The sequence below is a fragment of the Chionomys nivalis genome, chromosome 6 (genome assembly GCF_950005125.1).
Source record: "Chionomys nivalis chromosome 6, mChiNiv1.1, whole genome shotgun sequence".
Taxonomy (NCBI): Eukaryota; Metazoa; Chordata; class Mammalia; order Rodentia; family Cricetidae; genus Chionomys; species Chionomys nivalis.
This window is the reverse complement of record NC_080091.1, coordinates 19767280-19794998: the sequence shown is the minus strand read 5'-3', so window position 1 is coordinate 19794998 and position 27719 is coordinate 19767280. Positions and strand designations below refer to the sequence as shown.

General features: G+C 40.1%; 1 protein-coding gene across 2 annotated transcripts in view; it reads right to left on the bottom strand.

The window, feature by feature from the left end:
- Rel (REL proto-oncogene, NF-kB subunit) overlaps positions 1-24632 on the bottom strand; it is a 37387-nt gene extending 12755 nt beyond the window's left edge. For both annotated transcript variants that reach the window (XM_057772436.1, XM_057772438.1), the window contains exons 1-5: positions 24388-24632; positions 14367-14509; positions 9361-9509; positions 5651-5742; positions 2091-2231 (exon numbers count right to left, since the gene is read on the bottom strand). In XM_057772436.1, the coding sequence (XP_057628419.1) occupies positions 2091-2231; positions 5651-5742; positions 9361-9509; positions 14367-14509; positions 24388-24397 (535 nt within the window). In that variant the 5' untranslated portion in view covers positions 24398-24632. The remainder of the gene's footprint in view (positions 1-2090; positions 2232-5650; positions 5743-9360; positions 9510-14366; positions 14510-24387) is intronic.
- Between the last annotated feature and the right edge of the window lie 3087 nt (positions 24633-27719).

Below are 27719 nucleotides of genomic sequence, written 5' to 3'. Positions count from 1 at the left end.
GACTAGATAATTATAGTTTTCCTTGTTTACCAGATGCAGAAAGCAAGTTATGATAGAAAATAAATTAGGTGCAGGACTTTGGACTCACCAAGATAAGGGAGACATGGAGTATTTCCTCTGAATTTGTCAAATGCAAATGGACAAGACATTGTTGATGTATTTATTGCCTGTATATATTGTATATAGTTATTGCACTTACTGTATGTAGTTTCCTTATATTAGTTATAGTCTTCTTTTTACTTTAGACAAGAAAAGGGAAATGTAGTCATATTTCATTTGTCTTTTAATAAATAAAGCTTGCCTGAAGACCAGAACGCAAAACAGCCACACTAGTCAGCCATACAGGCCCGGCAGTGGTGGCACACACCTTTAATCCAAGCAGCCAGACTAGTTAGCCATAGAGGCTGCGTGGTGGTGGTGCACGCCTTTACTTCCAGCACTAGAGAGGAATATAAGGTAGGATGAGACAGGAACTCTCTCTTTCAGTCTGAAGATTTCATAGAGGTAAGAGCTCTCTAGTGTCTTAGCTGCTTTGCTTTTCTGACCTTCGAGTTGAACCCCAATATCTGTCACTGTGTTTTTATTATTTATGCTACAAAATGTCATAAAGAGGTGCTGCCTACTGGCTTGCTCAGCCTGTTTTCTTATAGAACCTAAAACTACCAGCCCTGGATTGGCTCCACCCACAATAGAATGGGCCCTCCCCCATGAATCACTAATTAAGAAAATTCCCTAATATGCCTGCCTACAGCCAGATTTTATGAAGACAATTTCTCAATAGAGGCTCTCTGATGGCTCCAGCTTGTGTCAAGTTGGCATAAAACTAGCAAGTAGAAGTATATTTTAGTATGTTGTAAGGGGAAAAATTAGAGGAAAATAATTTAGGGAATAGATAAAAATCTTAATATATAGATAAAGGAAACTGAATATTTGTATGTGTGTTGTTGAGGTGTTGTTGAGGTATGTCTGGGTGTAGGCGTGTGTGAGCACAGGTAAGCATGTGCCATGGCACATGTGTGGAGGTCATAGGACAATCTTAGGTGCTTGCTAGTCTTGGATTTCCACCTCCTTTGAGACACAGTCTCTTGTTTTTGGAAGCTATGTACACTAGGCTAGCTAAGCTTTGAATCTGAGCAATTCTCCTTACTCTGCCTCCCAATTTTTGATAAGGGCACACCATGACTAGTCTTTTTACATCATTAGCTACATCCATAGGGCAATGCAATTTTCATTTATCTGCCCATTAGTATTATAATAGTCCTTCAAGGCACCCAAGGATCTCTGATATGAATAATCTACTTCTATACTCTATGGACCAGTATTCTACATGCAAAATAGGTGTAGCATACACCACTGGTGAGTGAGTATGTGTGTGTACAAAATATTTTGGAGGAGTTCTATATTTTTTCAAATAAACTTCGATATCTTTTGATATAGTCTTGTCAAAATTTATACTTCTAAAAACAAATGCCATGAATATTAGCATAAGATATGAATATTCATAAACCAAAGATATAGTTAAGTAGGTAATGGTAGTGCTGCCAAGCCTGACAACTTGAATTTGATCCCAGGGTGGAAGCAGAGAAGTCCTGCAAATTTTCTTCTGCCCTCCACATACACATGAACATACACACATAGATATGACAGATGATAGATATGTAGATAGACATCTTTAAAATGCACACATAAATATATTTATTTCAGTATAATTTGTTCACAAGAAGACAAGAAGGAAACTAACCAAATACCTTTTAACTGGGTAGTGATTTCTTAAAATTAATAGATAGCCATATATGCTGCCAGAAAATGTGGCTCATGCCTTTAATCCCAGCACTTGGAGGCAGAGGCAGGCAGATGGATCACCACACCTGGCTTCTTTTTGTTTATTGAACAAGGTCTCACTGTATAGCCCATAAAGCCTTCAGATTTTATCTTCCTGTCTCAGCCTTCTGATTGCTAAAATTACAGACATGAGCCACCATACCCACCTAACATACTCCTTTTCTAATTAAGAAAATACTTTAAAGTTTTAACAATTAAGGAAATAAAACAAGCTAAGATTATAGACTTAAGTAAATTAAAGTACTTACGGTTGTCATAAATCGGGTTAGAAACAATGGGCGGAAGAGCAGTTGTCAGGTTGCCATGTTCATCAGGAAGGAAGACTTGAAAACACAGTCTCACCACATTTAGGTCACAGTCCTCGATGTCCAGCAGCTGCTGTTCAGGGACTGAACAGTACAACATAAGCTTTAGAATGCAGAATAGTTACACATACAAAATCCTCTTGTCTTTCTCTCTACCCACAACATCCAGTAACCCTAAGCAGCACCTAAACCTGCACAAAACTAGGATGGCCCACAAGCTCACACCATTACTATCTAACAGAACGTGATACATATAGCCATGTTGAGGGAGGAACTTATAGCCATGTTGAGGGAGGAACTACGCTAGGAGCCTGCAACTTAAGGGTAGAATCACAAACTGACAACATAAAAGTCTTAATTCTGGAGGCAAGTTGTAGGCGACAGGAAGTAGGCATTCTTTGTTAACCATGGTAATTGGCCCAGTCTGTAGTTGCCCTCTACATCTAGCAAGAATCATGGTCATCCCTGTTTTTACAGAAAAGACACTGATTTTAAAGAGAGGAAATAATTTCCCAAAGTTTCACAGCTAAACGGTAGGGAGGGAATTTGAGGCAAAGGGTCATTCTAACTGTACACCAACATGTTAGAGATGAGATGTGCGGAAGGTACCAGATGGTGTGGGCTTACTTAAGACATTTTATGTGTAAGTCAGATTTGCTTAAAAACAAACAAAACATACAGCAGGGCATTTTTATAGTTCTGAAAAGATATACCAACTTGTGATAGAAACAGTACAAGAACAGTTTGTTTACATTGATGTTTGAAAAGAAACCCATTTCTAAAACAAAATATTGCTGCCTTTGAAATAATATTTCAACTCTATAGCAATAAATTGTTACTAATATAGACCATATTTTAAAAGCATGGATTTTGTTAAATTACATGAAAATTTTACTCAGACAGTAGATTAGTATTAAAATTAAAATACTAAATGTGAAAAACAATTAGACAAATGCCAGTCTTACAGGGAACAACCAATAAAAATTTATTTCTTAAAATTAGTGGGTAGCCATATATGCTGCCAGAAAGGGTAGCCCATGCCTTTAATCCCAGCACTTGGGAAGCAGAGGCAGGCAGATGGATCACCACAACTGGCTTCTTTTCTGTTTACTGAAACAAGGTCTCACTGTGTAGCCCATAATGCCAAACCTGACATTGAAATTTATTTCAGTATCAGCATTCTCAAGCTTAACATGTGAGTCTATAAAAACATGGCTGCCTAACTAGAAAGTCAGAGTGGGGCTGAGAGACAGTTCTGTTGGTGAGGTGCCCACCTTGCAAGCACAAGGTCCTGAGTTCTACTCCCAAGCCCATGTAGAAAGGCCAGGCTGTAACAAGGCTTATATGAGAAGGCAGTCAGCGAGCCCTGGCAGAATGCCAAGCTCTAAGTGAGAAGTCCCGTTTCAGAACAACATCTGAGGCTGTCCTTAACCTCCATACCGCTGCACCCTTCTCCCCTATGTAAGAAAAAAAGGGGGCACCAAAACGCTATTTTTAGAATGCAGAACAGTTACATAAAACTAACATGGTTTTTAACCATGTTTCTCATCTCTGGCACAGCATGGCTAAAAACGACTGCCAACCAGGAGTCATAAGTGATACGGATCCAGAGTAAAGGCTGAAAACCCAACTAAGAACTACTTTGTGTGTGTGTGTAAAGACGAGATCGTTACAGGGGACAGAGAGCAAGACCAGGTGTCTTACTTAGTTGTCTTCACTTTATGTTTTGAGATGAGGTCTTTCACTGACCCTCCAGCCCCAGACTCCCTGTGGCCACCTCCCCAGTGTTGACTGTTTTCAAATGGGCACTAGGATTATACTCAGGTCTTCGTGCTTAGGCAGGAAGCACTCACTTCTAGAGCCATATCTCCATTCTTCAACTACTGCTCTACAAAGTCAAAGTCTCGTTCTGGACGAGAAGAAACACCCTTCTCTCTGAATCAGTGCAGCACTAGATCTGCCCTTGGGCTCCCATCTCCCATGACCACCACTTCCACATGCTGCTGCTACCCTACTAGACAAAGGGCTACGAGCTCAGAATGGTGTGCTGCATCTTTATGTCTCATTGAACACCGAAGATAAGAGTTTACAGATAATAGGTATTTATTACACCTCTTCAGTTAATGAGTGACTAAAGGCTCAGAATAGAATACAAGGTTCTTCTCAGCTACATAGTGAGTTTGAGGATGCAGTCTCAAGCAGCTTGAAATACATGTGTGCTCTACCACGCCTAGACCAACAAAACTATGTACGTAGCTACACAGGACTTTAGAATGAAGACTTTTTAAAGTAAGGATAACCGCATCCACTTCAGCAAACATTTATCTATTGACAATACAGAACGCTACAAGGTACTAGATGCCATACCCAAATAGTCTCATAAGGAATAAATGCTTAGGGTCAGTGAAGCAGCTCAGTTGGCAGAGGGCTTGTTTAGCACTCCAAGAAACCTTGAGTTATCCCCAGCAGTGCATAAGCCAAGTGTGATGATGGTCCCAGTACTGGGAGGTGGAGGCGGGAGGATCAGAAATTCAAGCCATTCTTGGATAGACATGTGTTATGTGGTAAGCCATTGTCCCGGAACAATAACTTAAAAATAAAATGGCTAGTAAGTGCTTTAGTCAATAAAATGTGCTAAATAGCAAGATATATTTTGCCAATACAAAAACATATCACAAAAATATTTTGAAGGGTTAGAGAGACACCTGAGTGTTTAAGAGTACTTGTTGCTCTTGCAGAGGACCTGGGTTTGATTCCCAGAACCCACATGGTGACTCATATCTATCTGCAACTCAAGTTCCAGGGGATTCAGTGCCCTATTCTGACCTTCAAGGCACACACGTGGTACATATACATACAGGCAGGCAAAACATTCATACTTAAAAATCTAAAGAAGTCTAAAGAATATTTTGAGTGGCCAGGTATGGTGCTGCAGGTCTGTAATGGCAGAACTTGGGAGGCATAAGTAGAGGCAGGGACAAGGCCAGCCTCAGCGAAACAGCAATTCAAGTCAGTAAGGCCTTAGGAGATTCCTATTGGGAAACAACTGTGGGGGAGGGAGGAGAGCATGGAGCGCCTATTCAGAAAGAGGAGCGAATGCTGCTCCTCGCACGAGTGGCATAAGGAATAAGCATATTCAAAGAGAATCAAAACACCTGCAGCAGGTTTACTTTTCCTTTCGTTTGTTTTAGCCAGGCATGGTGGCTCACATCTATAATCCAAGTACTTGGAAGGCTGATGAGGGAGGGAGGATTGCTGGGAGTTCAAGGTCACTCTGCAATATGTAGTAATAGACCCATCAGAGCAACAAAGGAAGAACTTATGTCAAAATAAACAATAAGAAAGGGGAAGGGGAAGCCTCCTTAAAAAAAAAAAAGACACTGTCTACTTAAATACACTTGATTCCTTGGGTACAAATACAAGTCAACAAGTAGAATTATAATGTAAATAGAAATCACAGTCCATCGATATTCAAATAGTAGAAATTGTAACAAAATACTTGCCATTGAAAGGATTGATTCCTGCACTTATTCTTAAAATAATAGCGTCTTTCACTTCTTTTTTCTTTACACACCGAATACCCAAATTCTGAAAACTAAGAACAAAAAATGAAACTTTCAAAATCACATCACGGTTAAAAATATCAAACACAGTCAACATTGAGAAGTCTCCTTCCGGTCAAATCCAGCTACTAGGACATGGATCCTGTTTCTGATTTTGATGATAAAGATACAAGAGTAACAAAAAGTAGAACTGTCTAAGAGAACTGCTAATATACAAATAGTGTGCACGGTGGCGTTTGCCTTGAATCACAGTGCTGGGGAAATGGAGGCACGCGGATCATCCTCAGCTACCTAAAAGTCTGAGGGTTAGCCTAGACTGTGGGAAACGCTGTTGCAAAAGACCAAACCAAAAAAGTATACATAGTACTATTTCACTTTCAAATATACTATTTTATAATCATATTTTACTGATATGCCTAGTCAAATGTACCAAGGTAGATAAACATTTTTTAAAAAAAACACCGAAAAGCAAAATTTCACATTCCAAACAAATTCATGATCAATTCACTAAAATTTGAGTATCAAGAGGTGCAAAGACAGCCACACCCTGAAATATGCAGGCATGATTTGCTCCTATAACCTATATTTATTAAAGATTTTATAGGAGTGGTTACTGAATTTAAAAAATCTGTATACATCATGGAACTTAAAAGTTAAGTAACTAGAGAAGAACATCAGTATTCCTGGCTTTGTGATTGTTTTAGAGGCTTGACAGCACTTAGGCACAGAGGCAACTGTGCCCCCTTACGTACAGCTCTCACTTTGATGGGGACCTGGCTAGCCTTCTTATGTCTGATTCCTCTGTTCGTTTATGCTGTCTCTCTAGCTCATCTCTGAAAGCTGTGTCATCAGTGTCATCAACTACATCAAATCACAGTGAGCAGCTGGAGTGTCTCGCTGTGTACTCCAGGCTGACCTCAAGTTCTGTCGTAGATTACAGAATACACTTTATGCCATGTTATAGGAGCGAAATGGTTTTTTTTTTTTTTTTTAATTAGAGAGGTTTAATACTAACACTAACACATTCAGAAGGTCACTTATGGAAAACTTCTCAATAGCTACAAATATTATTCATTTGCATATGTGTAATACAGATGATGGTGGGGGGAACTCCCCTGCTACCACCCAGTCATACTTGTTCCCACATGGAAAAACCATGACATCATTCGAGATGGGTGGGTGTGAATAAGGAAGCAAAACTCAATGATAAGAACGCCGCCTTTTCTTCCCATTTCACTTGGCACTTGCAGCTACCTGGCTCACTCTACTCCACATCCGTGCTGCCTTTGTGTTCATGCTTCATGCTCGGCACTCACACACCTGTGACTTCACCAGCACCTAAAATAACTCTGACATTTCCTTCCTCCACCTCCAATAACAAAAATAAATAAGCTATGAATTCTCAATCCTTTCTTGAAATCCTGTAACTAAGTAATTCCTTCTCAAAAAGAATCTTTGAGAGATTCTTATTGTGTTTTTTAGTTTTTTCCTCTAATAAAAGGTTTTAAAGAATTCTTCACCCTAGTATATACTACTTGGTTTTGTCTCATCTGAATAGTCACACCTGCTAATGCACAGAATATTAAAAGTAATGAGGGGTTTCAAAACTCCAAGAGCTAGGCATGAACTCAGTAGTGTAGTACTTGTCTAGCTCATGACACTCTGGAATCAACCCCAACACTAGCAGAAAGAGAAAAGAAGGGAACAAGACAAAAACCTTCTGCGTTAAGGAAACCAAAAATCATTAGGGTATTTGGTTCATTCTCCCATTTATTCCTTCATAGTCATTCAACATATTCTGGAGTTCCAACTGTGCGTTAAAACTCTAGAAAGGAATGGAGATGTACGATTTCTCCCTTCATGGAACCTTAGTGCTGGGAATGTGGGACTGACAAACTCTAATTCATGGGCCAATTCAACACACTGCTGTTTTTGCAAATGAAGTTTGTATTGAAACTCAAACATGCCCATACACTCATGTATCATTTGTGACTGCTTTCCTGGAATAGCGGGGCTGAGTAGGACAGACATAGAGTCTAAAAGGCTTGTAAAGCCTATGATACCACTAGCGATTTACAGAAAAAAAAAAAAAAAACAAACCAAAAACCCGCTAGCTCAAGTCTGCTGAACTACTAAATAATCATATGCAAAAACCACTCAACTGAATCATAACAAGTTTTATGAAAGTAAACATACTCTATGGGAAGGAGCGTATAATAGGATCAATTCAGGTGGGCAGGCAGGCTTCCTGTGGGAAGTGATACTATGGACTTCACTAGGAAGACAAAAGAAACAGATCATGAGGAGGCCCTATGAAAGGGCACTGTGCGCAGAGACAACTAAAGAATACTCTCACGACTGCAATGTAAGATTAGAGGTGCAATCCTTTAGTGCCAGAGGCAGGGGCAGAAGCAGGCAGATCTCTGAGTTCAAGGACAGCTAGGGCTACACTGAGAAACCCTGTCTTGAAATACCAGAAAAGATAAATTAGAGGCACTGGAGTGTGACAGAGATGGAAACACAGAGGCCATATGGAAGGACAGCTAGAAAACTGCAAATTAAAACAAGTTTGTCTTACAGAAATCACAAAGAGTATTTCAAGACACAAACAGTTGAAAGTTTAAAACGCCGGGTAGAAGTTCAAGTAATGCAGGCAGTAGTATTGCTTGTCAAATGTGCATTAGTTGGGCTTTTTGTGTTTTGTGTTATTACTATTAATGAGGAACTTTTTTTGAAACAATGCCTTCCAGGTTGGCCTCAAATTTTTCATAGATTATGCAGAATGTTGAAATATATCACAACATAAAAAGCTTTCTTTACTTTCAATAATTATAAAGAAGAACACCTATCCACATATGGTAACGCATGCTTGTAACCAGTACTCTGGAGGTTGAGGCAGGAGGATCTCTACAAGTTGGAAGCTAGGCTGAGCTACACAGTGAGATTCTGTCTCCAGACAGCCCAAACTGATGAGATAAGGAGTGGCAGGCGTACAGCTCGGCTGTCAGACTGCTAGCCTAACAGGGCAGCAGTCTGTCTTGAGCTCAGTCTGCACAAACTGATGTGGTACTTTATGGCTAACCTCACCCTGACTCTCAGTGTCCGGGTCCTCTGGAAGGCCACCTGGCCTATATAAACCCTATTTGAAACACTAAGAAGAACACACAAATTTTTAAAAGAAGTACTCCAGCTGAGCCAGACATGGTGGTGTTACCTGCAAACCCAGGATTTGGGAGGTGGAGGCAGGAAGCAAGTTTGAGTCCAGCCTGGGTTACATGAGCTGTCTAAACCTCCAACTCTCAAGGAAGTAGTTCTGCTGATTGAAAGGACAATTCTAATGCCAATGGTAAAAACAAAAACTTAAATATCAGGTTGGTGAGATGGCTCAGGGGATAAAGGCATCTGCAACCACACCTGGTGACCTAAGTTCAATCCTCAGAGTTCTCATGGCAGAGGAAAGAACCAGCTTCACGAGCTAGACCAACTCAGACCTCCACATGCACCCCATGGCCCATGCATGTGCCCTACAGATGAAAAATAAAATTAAAAATTTAAATGTAAGCTATAGTAAATTAAATATGAAATTAATTTTGCTAAAAACTAATGCTATTCTTGTCCTACTGCAAAGATTTCTGTGACTGCATACTTACAACAGAGGTCTCCGTTCTGGTCCAAATTCTGCTTCATAGTAGCCATCTCTGCAGTCTTTTCCAACTAAATCATGAGGATGAGGTTTATATGGGTCATTCTTTGTTACCAACGTAATTCTCACTTTTCCTTTTCCATAATAGTTCATAATCTGAAATGGGAAATTAATTGTACAATCCGTAAGTATATCTTGTTAAGAACAGAGCTGCCAGATGGTATATCGTGGCATATGCCAGTAACCCCAGCATTTGGAAGGCTAAAAAGGACCGGCACAAATTCAATGCCAGCTAGGGCTACAAACAACAACACCCTGTTTTAAAAGCAAACAAATATAAAAAACTGATCCACTAAATTCAAGCATATAATGAAATCAGCACTGAATAAAGTTCAAATAATCAGCAGCTTACTTGAGATTAAAGTTTTCAGAGAATACCAGCAGGGAAAACCATCTTTCAACTCTCCCGAAATGTTCTTTCTGCCCTAATTTCATCTAGTTTTATCATCTGGTTACTTTTCTCCCTTTTAAAACCAGGTCAGGTGGTGGTGGCACACACCTTTAATCCCAGCACTCGGGGGCAGAAGCAGGCGGATCTCTGTGAGTTCAAGGCCACCCTGGTCTACAATAGCTAGTTCCAGGACAGGTTCCATAGCTACAGAGAAACCTTGTCTTGAAAAAACAAACCAAAACCGGCAAGCATGCTGGTCATTGTGGTGATACCATTAATCCCAGAACTCAGGAGGCAGAGGAATGCTGATTTCTGTGAGTTCAAGGTCAACCTGGTCTACAGAGTGACTTCCAGGACAGCCAAGGCTACAAAGAGAAACTCTGTCTTGAAAAACCAAACACAAAACAGGTAAACTGTATTGGTGATGTAGCTCAGTTGGTAGAATGCTTGCCTAGTGTGCACAAGACCCTGGGTTTGATTCCCAGAACGACATTAACCACCTCAACAGGAAGAGACAACAATTTTCAGAAGTTCAAGGTCTCCTCAGCTACTGATGAGTTTGAGGCCCACTTGAGTTATATGAGATCTGTGTCAAAATCCAAAATCTAAATAAATCAAATAAGTTGATATCTTTTTAAGTTGATATCTTTTCCTCTCTCTCTCTCTCTCTCTCTCTCTCTCTCTCTCTCTCTCTCTCTCTCTCTCTCTCTCTCTCTCTCTCTCTCTCTCTCTTTTCAAACAGGGTTTTCTGTGTAGCCCTGGCTGTCCTGGAACTCACTCTGTAGACCAAGCTGGCCTCAAACTCAGAGATTCGCCTGCCTCTGCCTACCAAGTGCTGGGATTAAAGGTGTGCACCAACACAACCTGGAAAGTTGATATTTTTTTTGGAGGAGTGGGTCATGGAGTACAAGGAAATGCTTAGTTAGAGGTTAGCTTTTTAGTGCTTTGCTTTGGGTTACACTGTCATACCATAAATATGCCTTGAAAAACATATTTAAGCCACACTGAAAATAATAGCAAGTAAATATGACCCACCTGCCTTTGCCTCCCAAATTCTGAGATTAAAGACATGTACCACTGTCTGTTTTATATTTTTTCTTTGAAAGTTTCATACATTTACTTATACAGTGTATACTGATCATATCCACTCACAATTGCTAAAACTACAAAATAGGCTGATGGAGAAAGAATTCAAGCTGTAAAGTGTTTAGAACCCGTTGGAGCAGAAAAGACACAAATCATACACATAATTTTGATGCATAAAGTAATATGATTTAAGAAGAACTAAGGGCTGGTTAGATGGAGCTATGCTTAGGTAAAAGCATTTGCCACCAAGAAGTGCAATCTCTGGATCTCACACAGTACATGAGAGCACTGCCCTGAAGGCTGTCCTCTGACCTTTACACGTGTGTGCATGTGCACAGGGTGGGGGGGGGCAGAGGGAGTGAGTCTAAAAAAGTTCAAGAATTAAAAAACAGTCGGGCGGTGGTGGCGCACGCCTTTAATCCCAGCACTTGGGAGGCAGAGGCAGGCGGATCTCTGTGAGTTCAAGACCAGCCTGGTCTACAAGAGCTAGTTCCAGGACAGGCTCCAAAACCACAGAGAAACCCTGTCTTGAAAAAAAAAAAAAGAATTAAAAAACAAACAACAAAAACATGGTATTCTGAGGACAGATGGCCCATGAAAAAGAGCTGTGGCAAAGGAGGGGGAAAAAGCAGGGTTTGAAATTCGCCCTTGACTGCACCCACCCTACAGAAGACAGCATCAGCATCGTGGATGTTGCTGGTTCCCAGCAGTTCCACCAGAGAGATTTGAGACGAGAGGAAAAGCTGGAAATCTTGACGGAGGGGTTGTGACCATCAAAAGGAGCAGGAGCAAGATCACTGTCTCCTCCAAGGTGTCTTCTTCCAAACGATACTTGAAATATCTCATAAAAGACCACTCTCCAGGACTGGCTGCATGTCTGGCTGTGCATCATTGCTAACAGCAGAAATAACTCTGAAATGCCTGTGCTACTTCCAGGTTAACTAGAACAAAGAGGAGTGGGGAGTGAGGGTCAAGACACACTGTCTGGAATGTTTTGTATGAATTCATAAATAAAATTTAGGAACATTTTTTTAAGAGGAGCTGAAATGACTCACAAGATTGGAAGAACAGAATTTTTAAATTAACTTTTCACTATATCTCTTCCATTTGAATACTTAAAAGAACTGAGATAACCCAAATCAATACTGTTGCCAAAAATGTTATTTAAAAGCATGAAGTTATAGGGCTAGAATGATAGCTCAAAAGGAAGAGCACTTCCTGGTCTTCCATAGGACCAGAGTTGAGATCCTAGTATCTGTATCAGGCACATAAACATATAACAATAAAAACTTTTTACAATTTAATTTGTACAGTAGATGGGACAAAAAAGCTCTAGGCACACTATTATACAATATGGTGACTTTGTACAAAAATACTGTGTATTTAACTAAACTAAGAGGACTTTGAATGTTTCTACAAGGATGATAAATGTTTCAGTTAAGTATGTTTAACCTGATTTAAGAATTACATGATGTATACATGTATCAGACATTACATGACAGTTCATTAATATGCTTAATTTCAGCATCTACATATCAGTTAAAACAAAAAGAAGAGAAATTTGGAAATCAATACATAACTTGACAATGGACTTATTGTTTTAACTTTGTAATTCTTCTTAGGTTCAATAAAATAAATTGTAAATAAGCTAGTTACAAAGAAGTGATTTCAGATCTAATCATGAAAGATTAAGAACCATTTTTCAAATTCGATTTTGAGATAATGTCTTTTATCCACACTGGTCTCTGGACCCAAGTAATCCTCCTACCACATTGGAGCCGGGCGGTGGTGGCGCACGCCTTTAATCCCAGCACTCGGGAGGCAGAGGCAGGCGGATCTCTGTGAGTTCGAGGCCAGCCTGGTCTACAAGATCTAGTTCTAGGACAGGATCCAAAGATACAGAGAAACCCTGTCTCGACAAAACCAAAAACAAACAAAAGCAGTTCACATTGGCCTGGAACTTCTTATGCATCCTCAAACTAAAGATCCACCTGTCTTTGCCTCCCAAATGCTTGGATTACAGGCATGTGCTACCATATCAACTCACTATTAAGCTTTATAATTGGAATTTAAGCGATAAAAAGCAGCTAGGCGGGGCTGGAGAGATGGCTCAGTGGTTAAGAGCATTGCCTGCTCTTCCAAAGGTCCTGAGTTCAATTCCCAGCAACCACATGGTGGCTCACAACCATCTGTAAAGAGGTCTGGCGCCCTCTTCTGGCCTTCAGGCATACACACAGACAGAATATTGTATACATAATAAATAAATAAATAAATATTTAAAAAAAAAAGCAGCTAGGCATGATTGTGCATGCCTATATTCCCAGTGTGAAGGAAGCAGAGACAAGAGGGAATAGCACTACAAGTTTGGGGCTAGCCTAGTCTAGTGAAATTTTGTTTCAAAACATCAAACATGAGCAAATAAATTGTAAAAATTAAAAGGCAAGTAAATATAATTTATAAATAAAACATATAAACATACCTTATAAATATGGTACATTTGCCAAATTCATTTTCAGTCAAAAACTACCTTCACAGGCTAGGAATCTATCTCAGTGGTAGAAACACTTGCCTAGCATTCTAGGTTCAATCCCCAGTACTGTCCATCAAAAAAAGATAGAGACCAGGAACTTGATCACCTGTGATACAAACTCTGCTGTCAGGAGATGGGAAGCAGAAGCAGGAGGACACTAGATATATTGAGTGAGAAAACAACAGAGACACCCTGACTCATAAACGTGGAAGAAAAGCACCAACCTACCCAAGCCTGTCCTGACATCCACATGGGCACTGAGGCATGAGTGCCTACATTCACACACACACACCTTAAATACACAGAGAAAAAAGTGATAATTTAGATGATAACTCAAGAGTACTAGAGATGTGCAATAAAGGTAAGGAAAAAAGAGGGGGAAAGTTTTCCTTATTAATAGCTCTGAAACTAAAAGATTGAAAGAAAATTAGAGTTTCCAAATCCATGTTTAGCATATACTATAATTCCCCCTCACCACCATATATAGAGAACGCCTTCTCCTTACTAAAAGCTTCATGCTTACAGGAGGGATCAGATCCAAAAGTGTCAGAATATAGTAAGCACCGTGAATCACTGCAGTTACATTAATACATGAACTACAGTAGGAAAAAGTGCCCATATCTAAGAGATCTCCCTACATGCCTGGTTAATGCAAAGCAAGTACAAAGAAAAAAAATGGAATGGGAGTAAAAGACTGTGGAGGTAACTGTTAAGAAACTGAGCTTTCCATTGGGCGGTGGTGGTGCACCCCTTTAATCCCAGCACTGGGGAGGCAGAAGCCGGTGGACAGCCTGGTCTACAGAGTGAGCTCCAGGACAGCTAGGACTGCACAGAGAAACCCTGTCTCAAAACAAAACCATAATGAAAAAGAAACTGAGTGTTGAATTCAATTGTCATAGTGAAATACGATCCACTGGAAGTGAGACGCTGAGGAAGGGCCTGTTACCTGGATAGATGGATATGTCCGGTTGTTGTCCGTGCTGTGCTCCCCAGGAATGCTGCCTGCTGAGCGCCCTTCACACTTGTATCTAAACCGCATTCCCCTTTGTCTTGGCTGCTCAATTATTTCTACATATGGATTATATGCACCTGAAAGTTTTAAAAGGGACATAGCAATGAGTGAGATTGTAATAGCAATATAATGGATTTTTAATGACTTGGGTTTAAAAAAAAATACAACAAAGCAAAGATCTTTTTCCTTCCCAACATTAAATAACAAGTTTCAAATGTAGTCATCAAAGATGACGTGAGGAAGATATCTTTTCCCTCCACAAACTGAGCTCCTAGTAGTATTAACACACAATTGATTAGTGCCTTACGGCTTGATACCTGTAACTAACGGCAGTATTAAGTTTGAGGCAACCACTTTAGAGTTACTATCCATATGAGGCCAAATTAGAAGGGTTTTCTTTCACCCAACACTTCCCAAGAAAGGTGAAGGAGATAGTATTCCAGAGTACATTATAATCCAAGATTGAGTAAAATGTTCTTACCTGCTTTATTTTGAATTAGACTCTAAGTACACGAAAGGACACTCATTGAAAATTAAAATGCACTGAAAGTTTTGTGCACACAAGTCTGGACGACCAAAGAATCTGTACATAATATATTAAAACAAGTCTCAGAAGTGGCTTTACATCGGCTCAACTAAATTTTCACATCAGCTCCACCCGGACCCCTCCAAAATGTAACCTATAAAGTGGGTAAAAAAAGTTTACTTTTCATAACCAATGTAATTAAAAATATGCACCCTCAGGATAAAATACTGATGCATACAACTACCAAGTAAGTGTGTTGAGTAGAAGAAGCAATCTAAAACAAGCACACACCATATGATCCAATTATATGAAACTCTAGAACATGTAAGTCAATCTATAATGAAATAAAGGTGATCACTATTTGTTTAAAACCAGGAGATGAGAAGGCCTGGAGGATGGTGGACATGTTTATGCTTATTTTGTGTTGATTAAGATGTACACACACACACACACACACACACATTTATTTATTTAATTTCCAAGAGTGGTGGGACAGGCTTTTAATCTTTGCAATTTCAAAAGCAAAGAAAGGCTGATCTCTGTGAGTTCAAGACCAGTCTGATCTATATAGTGAGTTTCAGGCCAGTCAGGGTGGACAAAAAGATCCAGTGACTCCCCACAAAGTCCATCTTTGGGGTCCTAACATGAAGTTTAGGTTTAAATAGAGAATAATAGTCAAGCATAACAACAGTCTTGGTCATAAAGAGATCTTATTTAAAAAAATAAAAGTTTATATATAATTATTACCTTATAACTAATTAATTGTATATCAATAAAACTTAAAAATATAAGCATCTTCATCCTTTTTTATTAGCGAAGTAATGGAAATAAAAGGTCAAAAAAGACTACTGTGTCTACAAGTTAGTGTAGGTACCAATATGTTTTTATTTTAAATTATGAATTCCCCAAATCACAAATCCATTTCACTAAGGCTTATCCTATTAGAATGCAACAGTCCTGAGAAACAGCAAAACAATAGATCTTTTAGATATAGTATGGAACAAGGTCTATACCACCATTCTTTTCCTTCTAGAATTTATTATGTAGACCCAACTGACCATGAACTTGCAGTGATCCTACTGCTCTGTCTCCTGAGTGCTATTCCCCAAACAAAACAAGGTCCAGCAAGAGTCTGGCAAGACCCTGTGTTAATTATATCTTATTATTAATATACTCTGTAAAATATGTGCTAAATTCTTTCCAAGTATCACACCTCCAAGAGGTAGCCAATAAATGGTACTACTATTGCTTCCGATGCTTTCTTACCACACCGTCCTATCACAACTGCTACCCTAAAGGATCTCATGTTCAGCTGTGAGGCAAACATCACAATTAGTGTACAAAAGGGGGGAAGTACTAACAAAATTCTGCAGAAAATTATAATAAGAACAAAAGAGGAATCTAGCAGTTTAAGAGGGAAAAATGTAACAAAACAAAAGTAAAAAGACATTCTAGAAAAGGGAAGTAATTGTCTATACAAGGTGCATTAATCACCAACAGAAGTGGAGTACAATTCCACTCTTAGAAAGAGAACGGAAAGTCCGAGAACTGGATTTCATTCTATATGTGGAAAGGAATCAATGCTTTTATTCAGGGAAATCACAAGATCAGTTTAGTATTGTAGAATAAGAATTCTGATGGTAGTGGATAGACTGAAGAAAAGACAGAAAATAATCAGTTTAAAGATCACTTACATATACATATATACACACACATGATTTTCTCCTATCTATACATACATATGTGAGATTAGCAACAATAAAACAGAGCAATTACGACTACTATGAGTTACTTAAAAGTTCTTATTTATGGAATTTTCCTTTTAATATTTTTACTACAGTTAATTACAAATAAACGATAATAGTACAGATAACTAAAATGAAAACATAGGTAAGTGTGGAGCACTGTCATATGAGCAACAATGTGGTATGTCTGAAACATGGCTATTATAAAAAAAAAAAAAGAATAAAAGATTATTTAAAAAAACAAAACCTGACAGTAGTTTGGAACCTAAACATCAAAGACAAATCAATCACGGGTGACTCGGGAAGGGGAGACAGCTCAGTCAGAAAAGTGTTTGCCATTCAAGGACAAGACCATAATCGAATCCTCAGCATCCATATAAAAAGTCAGGCATGGTAGCATACACCTGTAAGCCCAGTCTGGGAGAGGAGAAGACAGGAGGAACCTTGGGGTTCACTGGTTAGCCAACCTAGCCTAATGGTTAGGTACGAGGTACCAGTGAACACCCTGTCTCAAAGAACAAGGTGAACAACTCCTGGAGAACCAAGGCTAACTAACACCAAGATTAGTCTCTGATGTACACACACACACACACACCCCTATGCATATGAACATAAGCGAAAGAAAGAGAGGAAACTTGATTGTAATTCAACCAAGTTTATAATAGTTACTGAAAATATAAGCAAATAAATATTGAATATTTCACAATTTGTACATCACTGTATATTTAAACTTTATCTCTCAATTTAAAATACTTCATACCTTGTCTTCTTATAAGACTACTGGAGAATGTACATTTCTCTTCAGTTCCGTTAAATTCAATATTATTTTTTCAGTGGCATCTTAAAGAATTTATGTGGCTGAACTAGAAGGTCAAATAAATCCCAGCTCACTACTTTTTAAGAGGTGTCTTGGTGGGAAACTGATACAGAATTACATAATTAACAGTACCTGTTAACTTTTTTGAAGAAATATAAAAAACATGGTAGGGTCATTGAAAGCAAGTTGCACATTTCTTTAAGCCAGTGAGTAGAGTTATGGAATTATGAAATACAAAGGAACATAAAATTAGTTGTTGAAAAGATTATCTTAAAGTAGTAAAAATTGCCTAAATATTGTAATCTAATATCATGCATTTATATTTATTTTTCCTCTTGTAGAAACTCTTCACTGAGCTGGGTGGTGGTGGTGCACTCCTTTAATCCCAGCACAGATGTAGGTGGATCTCTGAGTTTGAGGCCAGCCAGGTCTACAGAGTGAATTCCAGGACAGCCAGAGTAACACAGAGAAACCCTGTCTCAAAAAACCAAAAACCATTGAAACAACAACAACAAAAACCTCTTCATTGATAACAAGCCTCACTAAAAGCCAAGTTTCAGAAGTTATAGTCTGACTTATATACATTCCCCCAGTTGGAAATAACTTTCCCTTCCTGTAAATAGTAGTTCTCAACCTTCCTAAAGCTGCGATCATTTTGTTTGTTTTGTTTTGTTTTTTTGAGACAGGGTTTCTCTGTGTAGCTTTGGAGCCTGTCCTGGAACTCACCCTGTAGACTATGCTAGCCTTGAATTTACAGAGATCCACCTGTCTCTGCCTCCCAGGAACTGAGATTAAAGGCTTGCGCCACCACTACTTACTGCTGTGATCTTTTAATAAAGTTCTTCATGTTATGGTGATTCCCCGACCATAAAATTATTTCATTGCTACTTCATAACTGTAATTTTGCTACAATTATGAATCATAATGTAAATTTAACATCTGATATGCAGGATACCTGATAGGTGACCTCACAGTTGAGAAACACTGCTGTAAGCCAACAATCATAGTATTTTTGTTTACGGCAATTATTCCAAAGAACATTAGGTTAGGCGAGGTTAACTACTGTGTTCTTTATTTTCTGAGCCAGGGTCTCATCTTAGGGCAGGTCTCTAAGTTGTTTTGGAGCCTAAACTGGCCTTGAACAAGTGTTGAAATTACAGGCTCCACTATCACAGGGCTTTGTATAACCAGGGCTCTCAAATACTGGGCAGTCACTCTACCAATTGAGCTATATCTTTTTTTGAGAGTAACATAGGCTGGCCTCAAACTCAATGTGTAGCTTGAGGCTTTCCTTGCATTTCTGATCTTCTAGATGCTATACCTTCCAAGTACCAGTATTATAGATGTCACCACATCTAGCTTTGTTATTGAAATAAAGCTACATGCTTTACTTCAAGTTACTGAACGGCAGAAATTACATTACTCATTAATGCCTTAAATTAACATCTGTTGGGAGATTAAAATTCCAAAGTTCCTTGGTGTCAGTTATTCAAAAACTGAAGGACTGTATCACGGATGAATCAGTTCCTCCTTATTAGATTCTTCTATAACTGAAAAAAGCAGTGCTTTGTAGGCACGAGAATGACTACACCCTCATGCTTCCTCATATCTGCTCATATTTTCATTTAACTGTATCTATGACTTCTAGGTCCCTCCTAGCTATGAGACTGTCTGTACTGTGTAGCAGTACAAGGAGCCAATCACGTCCTTCCTCAGTACTGTTTTGCAATGCCATTCCTCTTGAAGATGAAAAATGGAAGAACGGAAAATTATAGATCAGGGAACCTTAGGGAAAATAAATACTCTCAACTAAGATTACTGAAAGTCAGTACAATTTTTAAAAGGAGAGAAATGTTTTCAAAATTGTTCCTAAACAATTTAATTTTTTAAAACCAGAATAGTGTAAAGTGAGCACTGAACCCTATATTTTGAATTACACTGTAAATTCCAATAATGGGTAGAATAACTTTTGAATTACAGCTAAAATGCTTGCAATATAATTAAGATTTCAAGTACACTTAGGCAAAAGGAATGCTCTTTGAGCCTATTTACTTTTCTTTTTACTATTTATGTTTCCTTTTACTAATGTACTAATTTCTATTTACTAATTCAAGTATGAGATTTTAAAATTAAAAAGAAATTACACTGACACATTAGAAACAGACCAGCCTTCAGAATTATATATAAAACAGGTATATTATTAGTGTTATATTAACAATTATATTATTAATTATTATTAAATAATTTTATTATTGAAATATTGTTAGAATTAGAATCCAGAATTAAGTGCACAATGAGAATAAGTTAATTACATATACTAGTGAAAATATATACATAGGTATTTCTTACTGATCCTGTTGACTTTAATCTTCATAAAGAGAACTGGTGTTATCTCATTTTAGAGGTGATAAAACTAAATTTTAAAATAATATAAAATTGTGAGAAAAAGATTACTATTCTATTATTTTTGTTTATTTATCTTTTGAGATGGTCTCACTTCATGGTCTAACTGGCCTGGAACTCACTTAATAGACCAAATTGGCCTTGAATTCTGAGATCTGCCTGCCTCTACCTGCCCTGTCATACACACATATAGACACACTAACAATTGTAAAAAATATATTAGTGAAGAAATCATAATCCAAGAAACTAACAAAGCTGACTACCGAATGGATGTCTTCTGGGTCTGTGGCCACAAAAGGACATGAAAAGAATGATAAAGAGCGAAAATGTCGAAAGAACAAAGGCCAAGAGTCATCAAACTGAGATGTAATCACAACCAAGCTTTTGAATAATATCACTTATTTCACTTATGCAACAAGGAAAAAGCATTTAAGCATAAACAGATATGGCTATAACCTATCATCTAAAATCAATACAGCTATCTTAAGAACAGAAGGCAAATATTTAGATTCAAAGTAGTCCTTGGAGCAAAGTTTGTCCTGGGCTGTACTTCAGCAACCACCTAGGTAGCTTTTCCAAACCATAAGTCATCCCCTACTCAGAGAGATCTGAAGAGAAATGCAGTTCTTCAAGAGCAAAGCCCAGACTTCTGAAAAAAGTCTTCCAAATTAGTCTAAATACTCTGAAGACCAAGTGCCCTACAACACAAAGAAGTAACAACAACAATGCAAGTTATTCAGGGAAAAAACCCAGAGTTCAGATCCAAGTATAGACAGGATCATGGATAAAGCAGGTAAAATAAATAAGGCTAGTTGCCACTCCTTTTTCTCTTCCACCAAACAAGAAAAGCTCATTCAACTGCAACCAAGAAGACATTCTAAAGATAGCTTTAGATTGCTTCTTTTCAACAAAGTCTTATTCTGAACTACTTTCAGCACCTTATTATTTACAATCCAGCACACAAACGATGGCCATACTAACCAGAGTTGGGAAGAGCTGACCAGAGCGCTGCTCTCCCACAGAAATCCTAGGAGGAAACAGCTAGGGACCACACACTCCCCAACAGCACCGCTATTAATTCTGGAAAAAAAGTAAGTAAGAGTTCTCATTTTTCCTACAGACAGATCTATCAAAGCTAGTTCAAGACAGACCTGGTCACTCACACCTGAAATTCTAGCACTCAGGAGGCTGAGGCAGGAGAATCAAAAGTTTAAAGTTGTCATAGCTACATAGCTATCCTGGGTTACAGGATATCTGAAAAACAAAACCAACATATCTCTCTCTCTCTCTCTCTCTCTCTCTCTCTCTCTCTCTATATATATATATATATATATATATATTAATATAACCAACTGATTTTCAATGAGAAGGAATTCAACAGGTGTATTCAACTAACTTATGTACCACAAGGCAAATCAAAGTGAAGTAAACTTTTTGCAGTAAGATTTCACTGCTGTGGGTACAGAAAAACAAAACAAAACAAAACAAAAACAAAACAGTCCTAAAGTTTTTTTTACCTGCTGAAAACAATGTCTAAAGTCTTTCCTAGAATTAAAAAAAAAAAAAAATACATGGTAGCACCAAGTCATCTCTATTAAGATTTCAGACTTAAAAATACAAGCGATTTAGTTAAATACAAATTTCAAATGAATAATTACTTTTGGGTAAATATATCCTCCTTTGCAATACTCAGATCATGTGCTCATAAACACAATTATGCAGAGGACACAGATGGGAGAAGACTGAGATCAAAATTATTGAGTCCCTTAAATTGTATTTGAGAAAGAGACCACACAGATATCCCGTGTTTCTAATTATGATTGTGCTCCCTTATCATTTTCTCCACCCAGTCTCTTTAGTATACATCACTAATTTTGATAACAGCTTTATCTCTTTTTCATGTGTTTTATTTCTGAAATAACTGTATTTGTGAGAGGCAGGCATTTGTTCTAGCTAACCATTCCTGACTTCCAGCTCTACTATTAGAGTGTAAGCTGTCTCAGTTACATTCACTTCTAGTAGGGAAAAAAAGGTTATCTTGAAAGTCACATACAAAAAGCTGGTGACTAGTACGATCACAAAAATACTTTCTTCCTGTACTTCCTGTTATGTGATACCACAGTCATACTAAAAGGGTGACTAAACCAAACTTTCTAAAATTTAAAGCACATTTCACTAAAGATGAATGTATTAATCATTAGTAACCACAGTACGTGCCACACAAAGTAACTGTGCCCCCCACTTTGTTTTTGTTCTTTTTATGAAATAATGAGAAATTTTAAATATGGGCATAAAGCATCTAAGAGTAAATAGAATAGAATCACAAGAATAATAACTTTGCCTGCTATAATTAATCACATCAAAAGGCTAGAATGAAGGCACAGTATTTTTAAAAGGGCAATGAAACACAGCCTAATGGCTAACTAGGAAGTCATAATTTGCTAATTTACCAGAACAATAATTAGAATCATCATATAAAATCCCGTCTACTTGTGGCATTTATATAATTTTGCTTATGAGATTGTGATCTATGACACTTACATTATAGGCACCGCCTATTCAATTACACAGACCTATTTACATATGACATCCGGAGACAAATGCACAAATGGTCTTAAATGCTTGGTAACCAGTAAGAATACTCTCAAGGTTTCAATACCATATTACAAAAAGACTCTAGATTAGTGATAAATTGAGGAAATGTTGTTGCTCTTAACTTACTATTCCAAACGGAATGGGAATTTTGAAAGCATTTCACAATTTTACTCTGTATGTTTTTATAACTGATAGTGTACCCAGACTCCTTTGAATGACATTTTCCCTAGACATTTCAAATAAGTGACGTACATTTAAATTGCACGATGTATTTTAAATAGTCTCATTTAGTGCAAACGTAAGAAGATAGCAACACTACAACTTACAGATTTATTTACTTTTTGTTGATTTTTTTCCCCCTAACAGTCCTGAGGATTGAACCCAGGCCTTCACAGAAGCTAAGCAAGACCATCATCAAGAGCTACAACCCAAACACAACTTTTAAATCCTTGCCATTTCTTTAAAAAATTCTGCCTTTAAGTTTGGGAATCATTTCTCTAACAGCACAAAATATGTTTCCTTAGACAAATTTCAATTGTATCACATTTAAAAATCGTAGATGTCTTACAGTACTTTATGTAATAAATGATTTTTTTTCTCTTGAGAAAATTTCAAGTATTACATTCGTGTACTATATTAATAAAATCCTGTTAAGTAGACAGGGCAAAACCTGCTCTATTTAACAAAGCCTGCCACTCTCCAACTTTCATATGGACTCTCTTTCTGATCACAATGAGTTAATTAAATATTTGAAGCCTTCTTTGTACTTTTTAATCTGAACACGAGTTAAATTTACGACTTTACCTGAAAGTCTGGGTTCATTTAAATGAGTAAAGAGAAAGTTGAAATATTTTAAACTACACTTGTTTTCTCATGAAAACCACAGACAAACTGAAATCAAGCGTCATGTGAAACACCCCGGTTTCCTTTAGGGCCTACAGCAGGAGTTATGGCATTGTTCTGCTCAACTCTTAGAGGAGTTCATTTAGCTTTCTACTTCCTCTTCTCGGCTAGACGTCCGCCGACTTCTCCTCAGTGACCCACTGGGAAGATTAGGGTCAGCATCCCGCTGGAATAAAGGGGTGGCTTTAGTTCCCCCAGCCGGGAAAGCGCCCACCACCACCTGGGTGGGCTGGATGCACTCGCTGGCTTTGCCCACAGCAGGCTGTCATACTGGGCTCCCTCCCTTGTCCTGTCCACCGTTCCTTACAAATGTGTTCCCCTTTACATTAAGCGACCACATTTCCACTCGCACCAGTTATTATAAAGCACAGCCGAAAACTCGTCTCGCCGTCTTGCTGCTAACAAAATGTTCGTGCAGGGTTGGGAGTAGAGGGGTCGGCAGGGAAAATTAGAGAAGGAACCCCTTTAGCCTGGAGGGGGGAAAAATCTAGTGTTTTCACTTGGAACGACTTAAAACGCCACCAAGGACTTTTACAGCCACGCCACATTCTGTACAACTGTCAGCCCGAGAGCGATTAGCTACCAGCACGACTAGACTTAAAAAAGAAAGCTCGCCTGAGGTCCGGAGGTTCCTCTTTTTTCGGAAAAAGTAAAACGGCGGCGTCTCAGTGCCGGTCTTTAAAGGCGAGATTCCTGTGCCCTCCTTTACCGTGCTTACCCCTCGAATCCTAAAACCACGTCGCGGGGATTTCGCCGGTTCTGGCTGTTACGAGGAGATCAGATTACAGTGCGCCGCTTTGATTTCGCACGCAAAGCCCCGAAGCAGGTAACTTTTTAAACCGCTGACAATCTGCCAGAGGAGACGACTTGAAAGGCAGAATGTCCCAACCCCAAACCGAGCCTCCGCCAGACAGCTCCTTCCCGGGACCCGCGGGTGCTCGCCCTGGTGCTCGCCCCGGTACTCACCCGAGGCCATGGCTCGGCTCCGCACGCCGCCCGCCGCAGCTCCCCGCGTCCGGCCTGAGGATGCAAGCCCGTCCGTCGGTCCGTCCCTCAGCCCGTTTGTCCGCCCGTGAGTCAGCCAGTCAGCCCGCCAGCCGGCTAGTCAGTCAGGAGGCCGAGCAGCCTCTGCAGCCGGGACCCCAGGCCTCTGACCACCCCCGGGCTTCCTCTTCTTTCCCGGCCCCTCTGGGTTTGCGGCTCACACCTTCCCACCCCTGAATCTTCGCGCTCGGGTCACCCGTGTCCTGGCGTCGCCCTGCCAGGATGCCGCGGCAGGGGCAGGGGGCGGGGCGGACCGCCTGGCGGAAAGGGGATTTCCCGCTGCTTGCGTCACTCGCGCCACCGCCTACCCGGGGCGGGGGAGGGGGCGTGGCCTCGCGCCGGGCGCGCGCCCCCCGTCCCTGGCGGAGCTGCGGCGGGCTGCCTGCGCGCTCGCGCGAGGAGATCCGGGGGCGCGCGGTGACGTCTCCGCGCGTGAGAAGCCGCCGGCCCCTGAGAAATCCCCCTCCTCCGGTGGCCTTCAGAGCGCGGCTTAAAGCCCGGGGACCGAGGGGGCGTGTCCGTGACGTCGGGCGGACGGAGGCGGGCGGGGCGGAGCGGCGGGCGAGCTTCTCGGCCGCCCGAGGTGCGCCCGGGGTTTTCGAGCGGTGGTTCCCCCCCTCTTCCCGATTTCGCACATGCAAATCTCCGCCCCCGCGCCTGAGCGCGCGGCCGGAGCGGCCGGGTGCCCTGGAGGGGAAGTGCGGAAGCGCCGGCGCCCGTGTTCGGCTGGAAGGCGCGGATTTGCATAGGGGACCCCCGCAGTCTGAATTTCCCTCTGCTGCTACGTTACGTCTTTTACGTCCCAAACGTTCTCAGCCCCGCGGGGCAGCGCGGTGGGGCTTCTGCCCCAGTCGGTGTACGTGAACACCAAGTTCAGAGATTTGACCGAGATACCCACGACCTAAGGCCGGGACGGAGCTGGTGCTTTGACAGGTCGGGCGGAATCTTGCTGTGCCTCAGTTGCTCTTGGGCACCTGTTCTCGTGGTCTGTGATGTATTATCATTTTCATCGTGTGCACGAGTCGGTGGAGGTGTGGAGAAGAAACTTGAGAGTGCTAGTAAGGAAAAGCACGGTTTAAGTTTACGATTGCCCAGGCCAGTTTAATGCACTCCCAACACTGGAAACGCTGAGGCAGGTGGATTGACAACAAAAATAACCCAGGGTTCTCTGGCTCCGCCTCCTGCATTCTCCAGCCACTTACTGACTTAAACAAGTATGGAGGATAAAGCAACGGCATCCTGAATGCTGGCAAAATGGCTTAGGGGAAACTGCACTTGCTACCAAGCCTGACAACCTGAGTTCGATCCTTGGAAGGAAGAAAACCAACTTCCCAAAATTGTCCTTTGACCTCCACCTGTGCCCGAACGCACAGATTTCGAAAGATGCCCAAAATGTTAATTAGATGATTTTTAATTATGTTAATTAGTTAATTTTAATGTTAATTAAGATATATGCCATCCTATCACACACACACACAACAAGCCAGAACGTCCTTTCGAACAAGTACCCCAACGTGAAGGACACTCTTATGGAAATAATTAAAATCTGTCAGGTCAAAAGTGTCTTCACGAAAGGTATAAATAGCAGTTGTTTTCTTTGGTTAAACATAATCATAGGCAAACCACACAGATAAAACAACAACAGCAAGAGCAATTAGTAGGGTAAACTATGTCCAGCCCTCTGGAAGCCAAGATTGGAGAATCAACTTTGAAGCTAGGATGAGCCACAAAACATGTCTCTGCGGTGCATGCCACACCCACACACACCCACATCCCTCCCCCACGCACACACATTCAGCCTTTAATGTAGTCAGATCCATACAATATATTTTCTACTTGTTTAATTGTCTTTATATCCAAAGAAAAAGTAAATAGGAAGCTACATCCTGAAGCCAAGAGAGGCTTAAATTGTCACGGAGATTTTTAGGCCTTGTGCTGGGCAGGAGATGTTACAGTACAACAGAAAAATCTGCTGGTTAATGGGGTTTATAAAGAGCAGAACCACAAGTGGTAGTTTTAGCACTGAGAGTCACATGTCTGTAATCCCAGCACACAGGAGGTGACGGTAGGGATAGCAGCCGTTCAAGGCCATATTCTGCTATAGAATGAATTCACAAAGCCAACCTGGGCTATGGGAGAGCCTGTCTCGAAATATAACATACATAACTACTTTTGTTACTTTATAAAGAAAATAAGGTGGCTGGAGTAATAGAAATTGTCTGGGTTCTCTAGAAGGGATACTCTGTGGAAGTGATATTTGAACTGAGTCAATGATTGCTATTGGAGAATCGTAACGATGCAATTGATTTGTGCGTGCTTCTGGAGATTTTGCTCTGACTGATATGATACACTGTTAGCATATGTTACCTGGGGCAAAGGTGGAGCAGTTAAGTGATGGAAATGAGACCTTGATTTGTCTAGTGTTTGTGCAGAGGATGGGGGGGAGGGAAGACATTTGATGTTGGGGCCAGCTGGAAAAATTGAAACAGCTCAGGATTTTTTAATGAACTAGATTTTGGCAAATAGAGGTAATTGAACTGTAAGCAGAAGTTTCTGTGTCCCACAGCCTCTCTCAAATAAACATTCAGAGGCTTATATGCTTTTAAATGCTTGCCCAATACCTCAGGCTGATTACTAACTAGCTCTTGCATTTGAAGTCAACCCATATTCCTTATTTATGCTCTGCCATATGGCGATATCTTTTTTAGCATGGCATGTTCATCTCCTGCTCCCTCTGTGTCTGTCTGGCGACTCCTGACTCCACCCTTCTCATTAGTTTGGGTCACCCTGTCTGCACTTCCTGCCTGGCTACTGGCCAATCAATGTTGTATTAAACCAATTCAAGTGACAAATCTTTACAGTGTACAAAAGGATTATTCCACAGCATTAAACTGGGTGGAATAGCACTTTCTAGTAATCCCAGGACTGGGCAGGCTGATGCCAGAGGATCTGAAGTTCAAGGTTAGCTTACGTCATATTAGGAGACCCTGTCTCAGTCAAATAAATTTTAAAAATGGAGGTCACTTGTGACTTGAGAACTGTGCTTAAAAACCTGGTGATCATAAAGCAGTTTGAGAGAGAGACTGGTGGATGTGGTAGGTATAAACATTTGGAAGATGTTGAAGAAAACAGCAATGGAGAGCTATCTGGTCCAGGGTGTGGATTTATATTTTGCTCGGGGCTATTAGTAGCTTCAGTTTCCACAGGTGAGTACAAAGTCCCCTGTGAACTGAGTGGCTGTCCCCAGAACTACC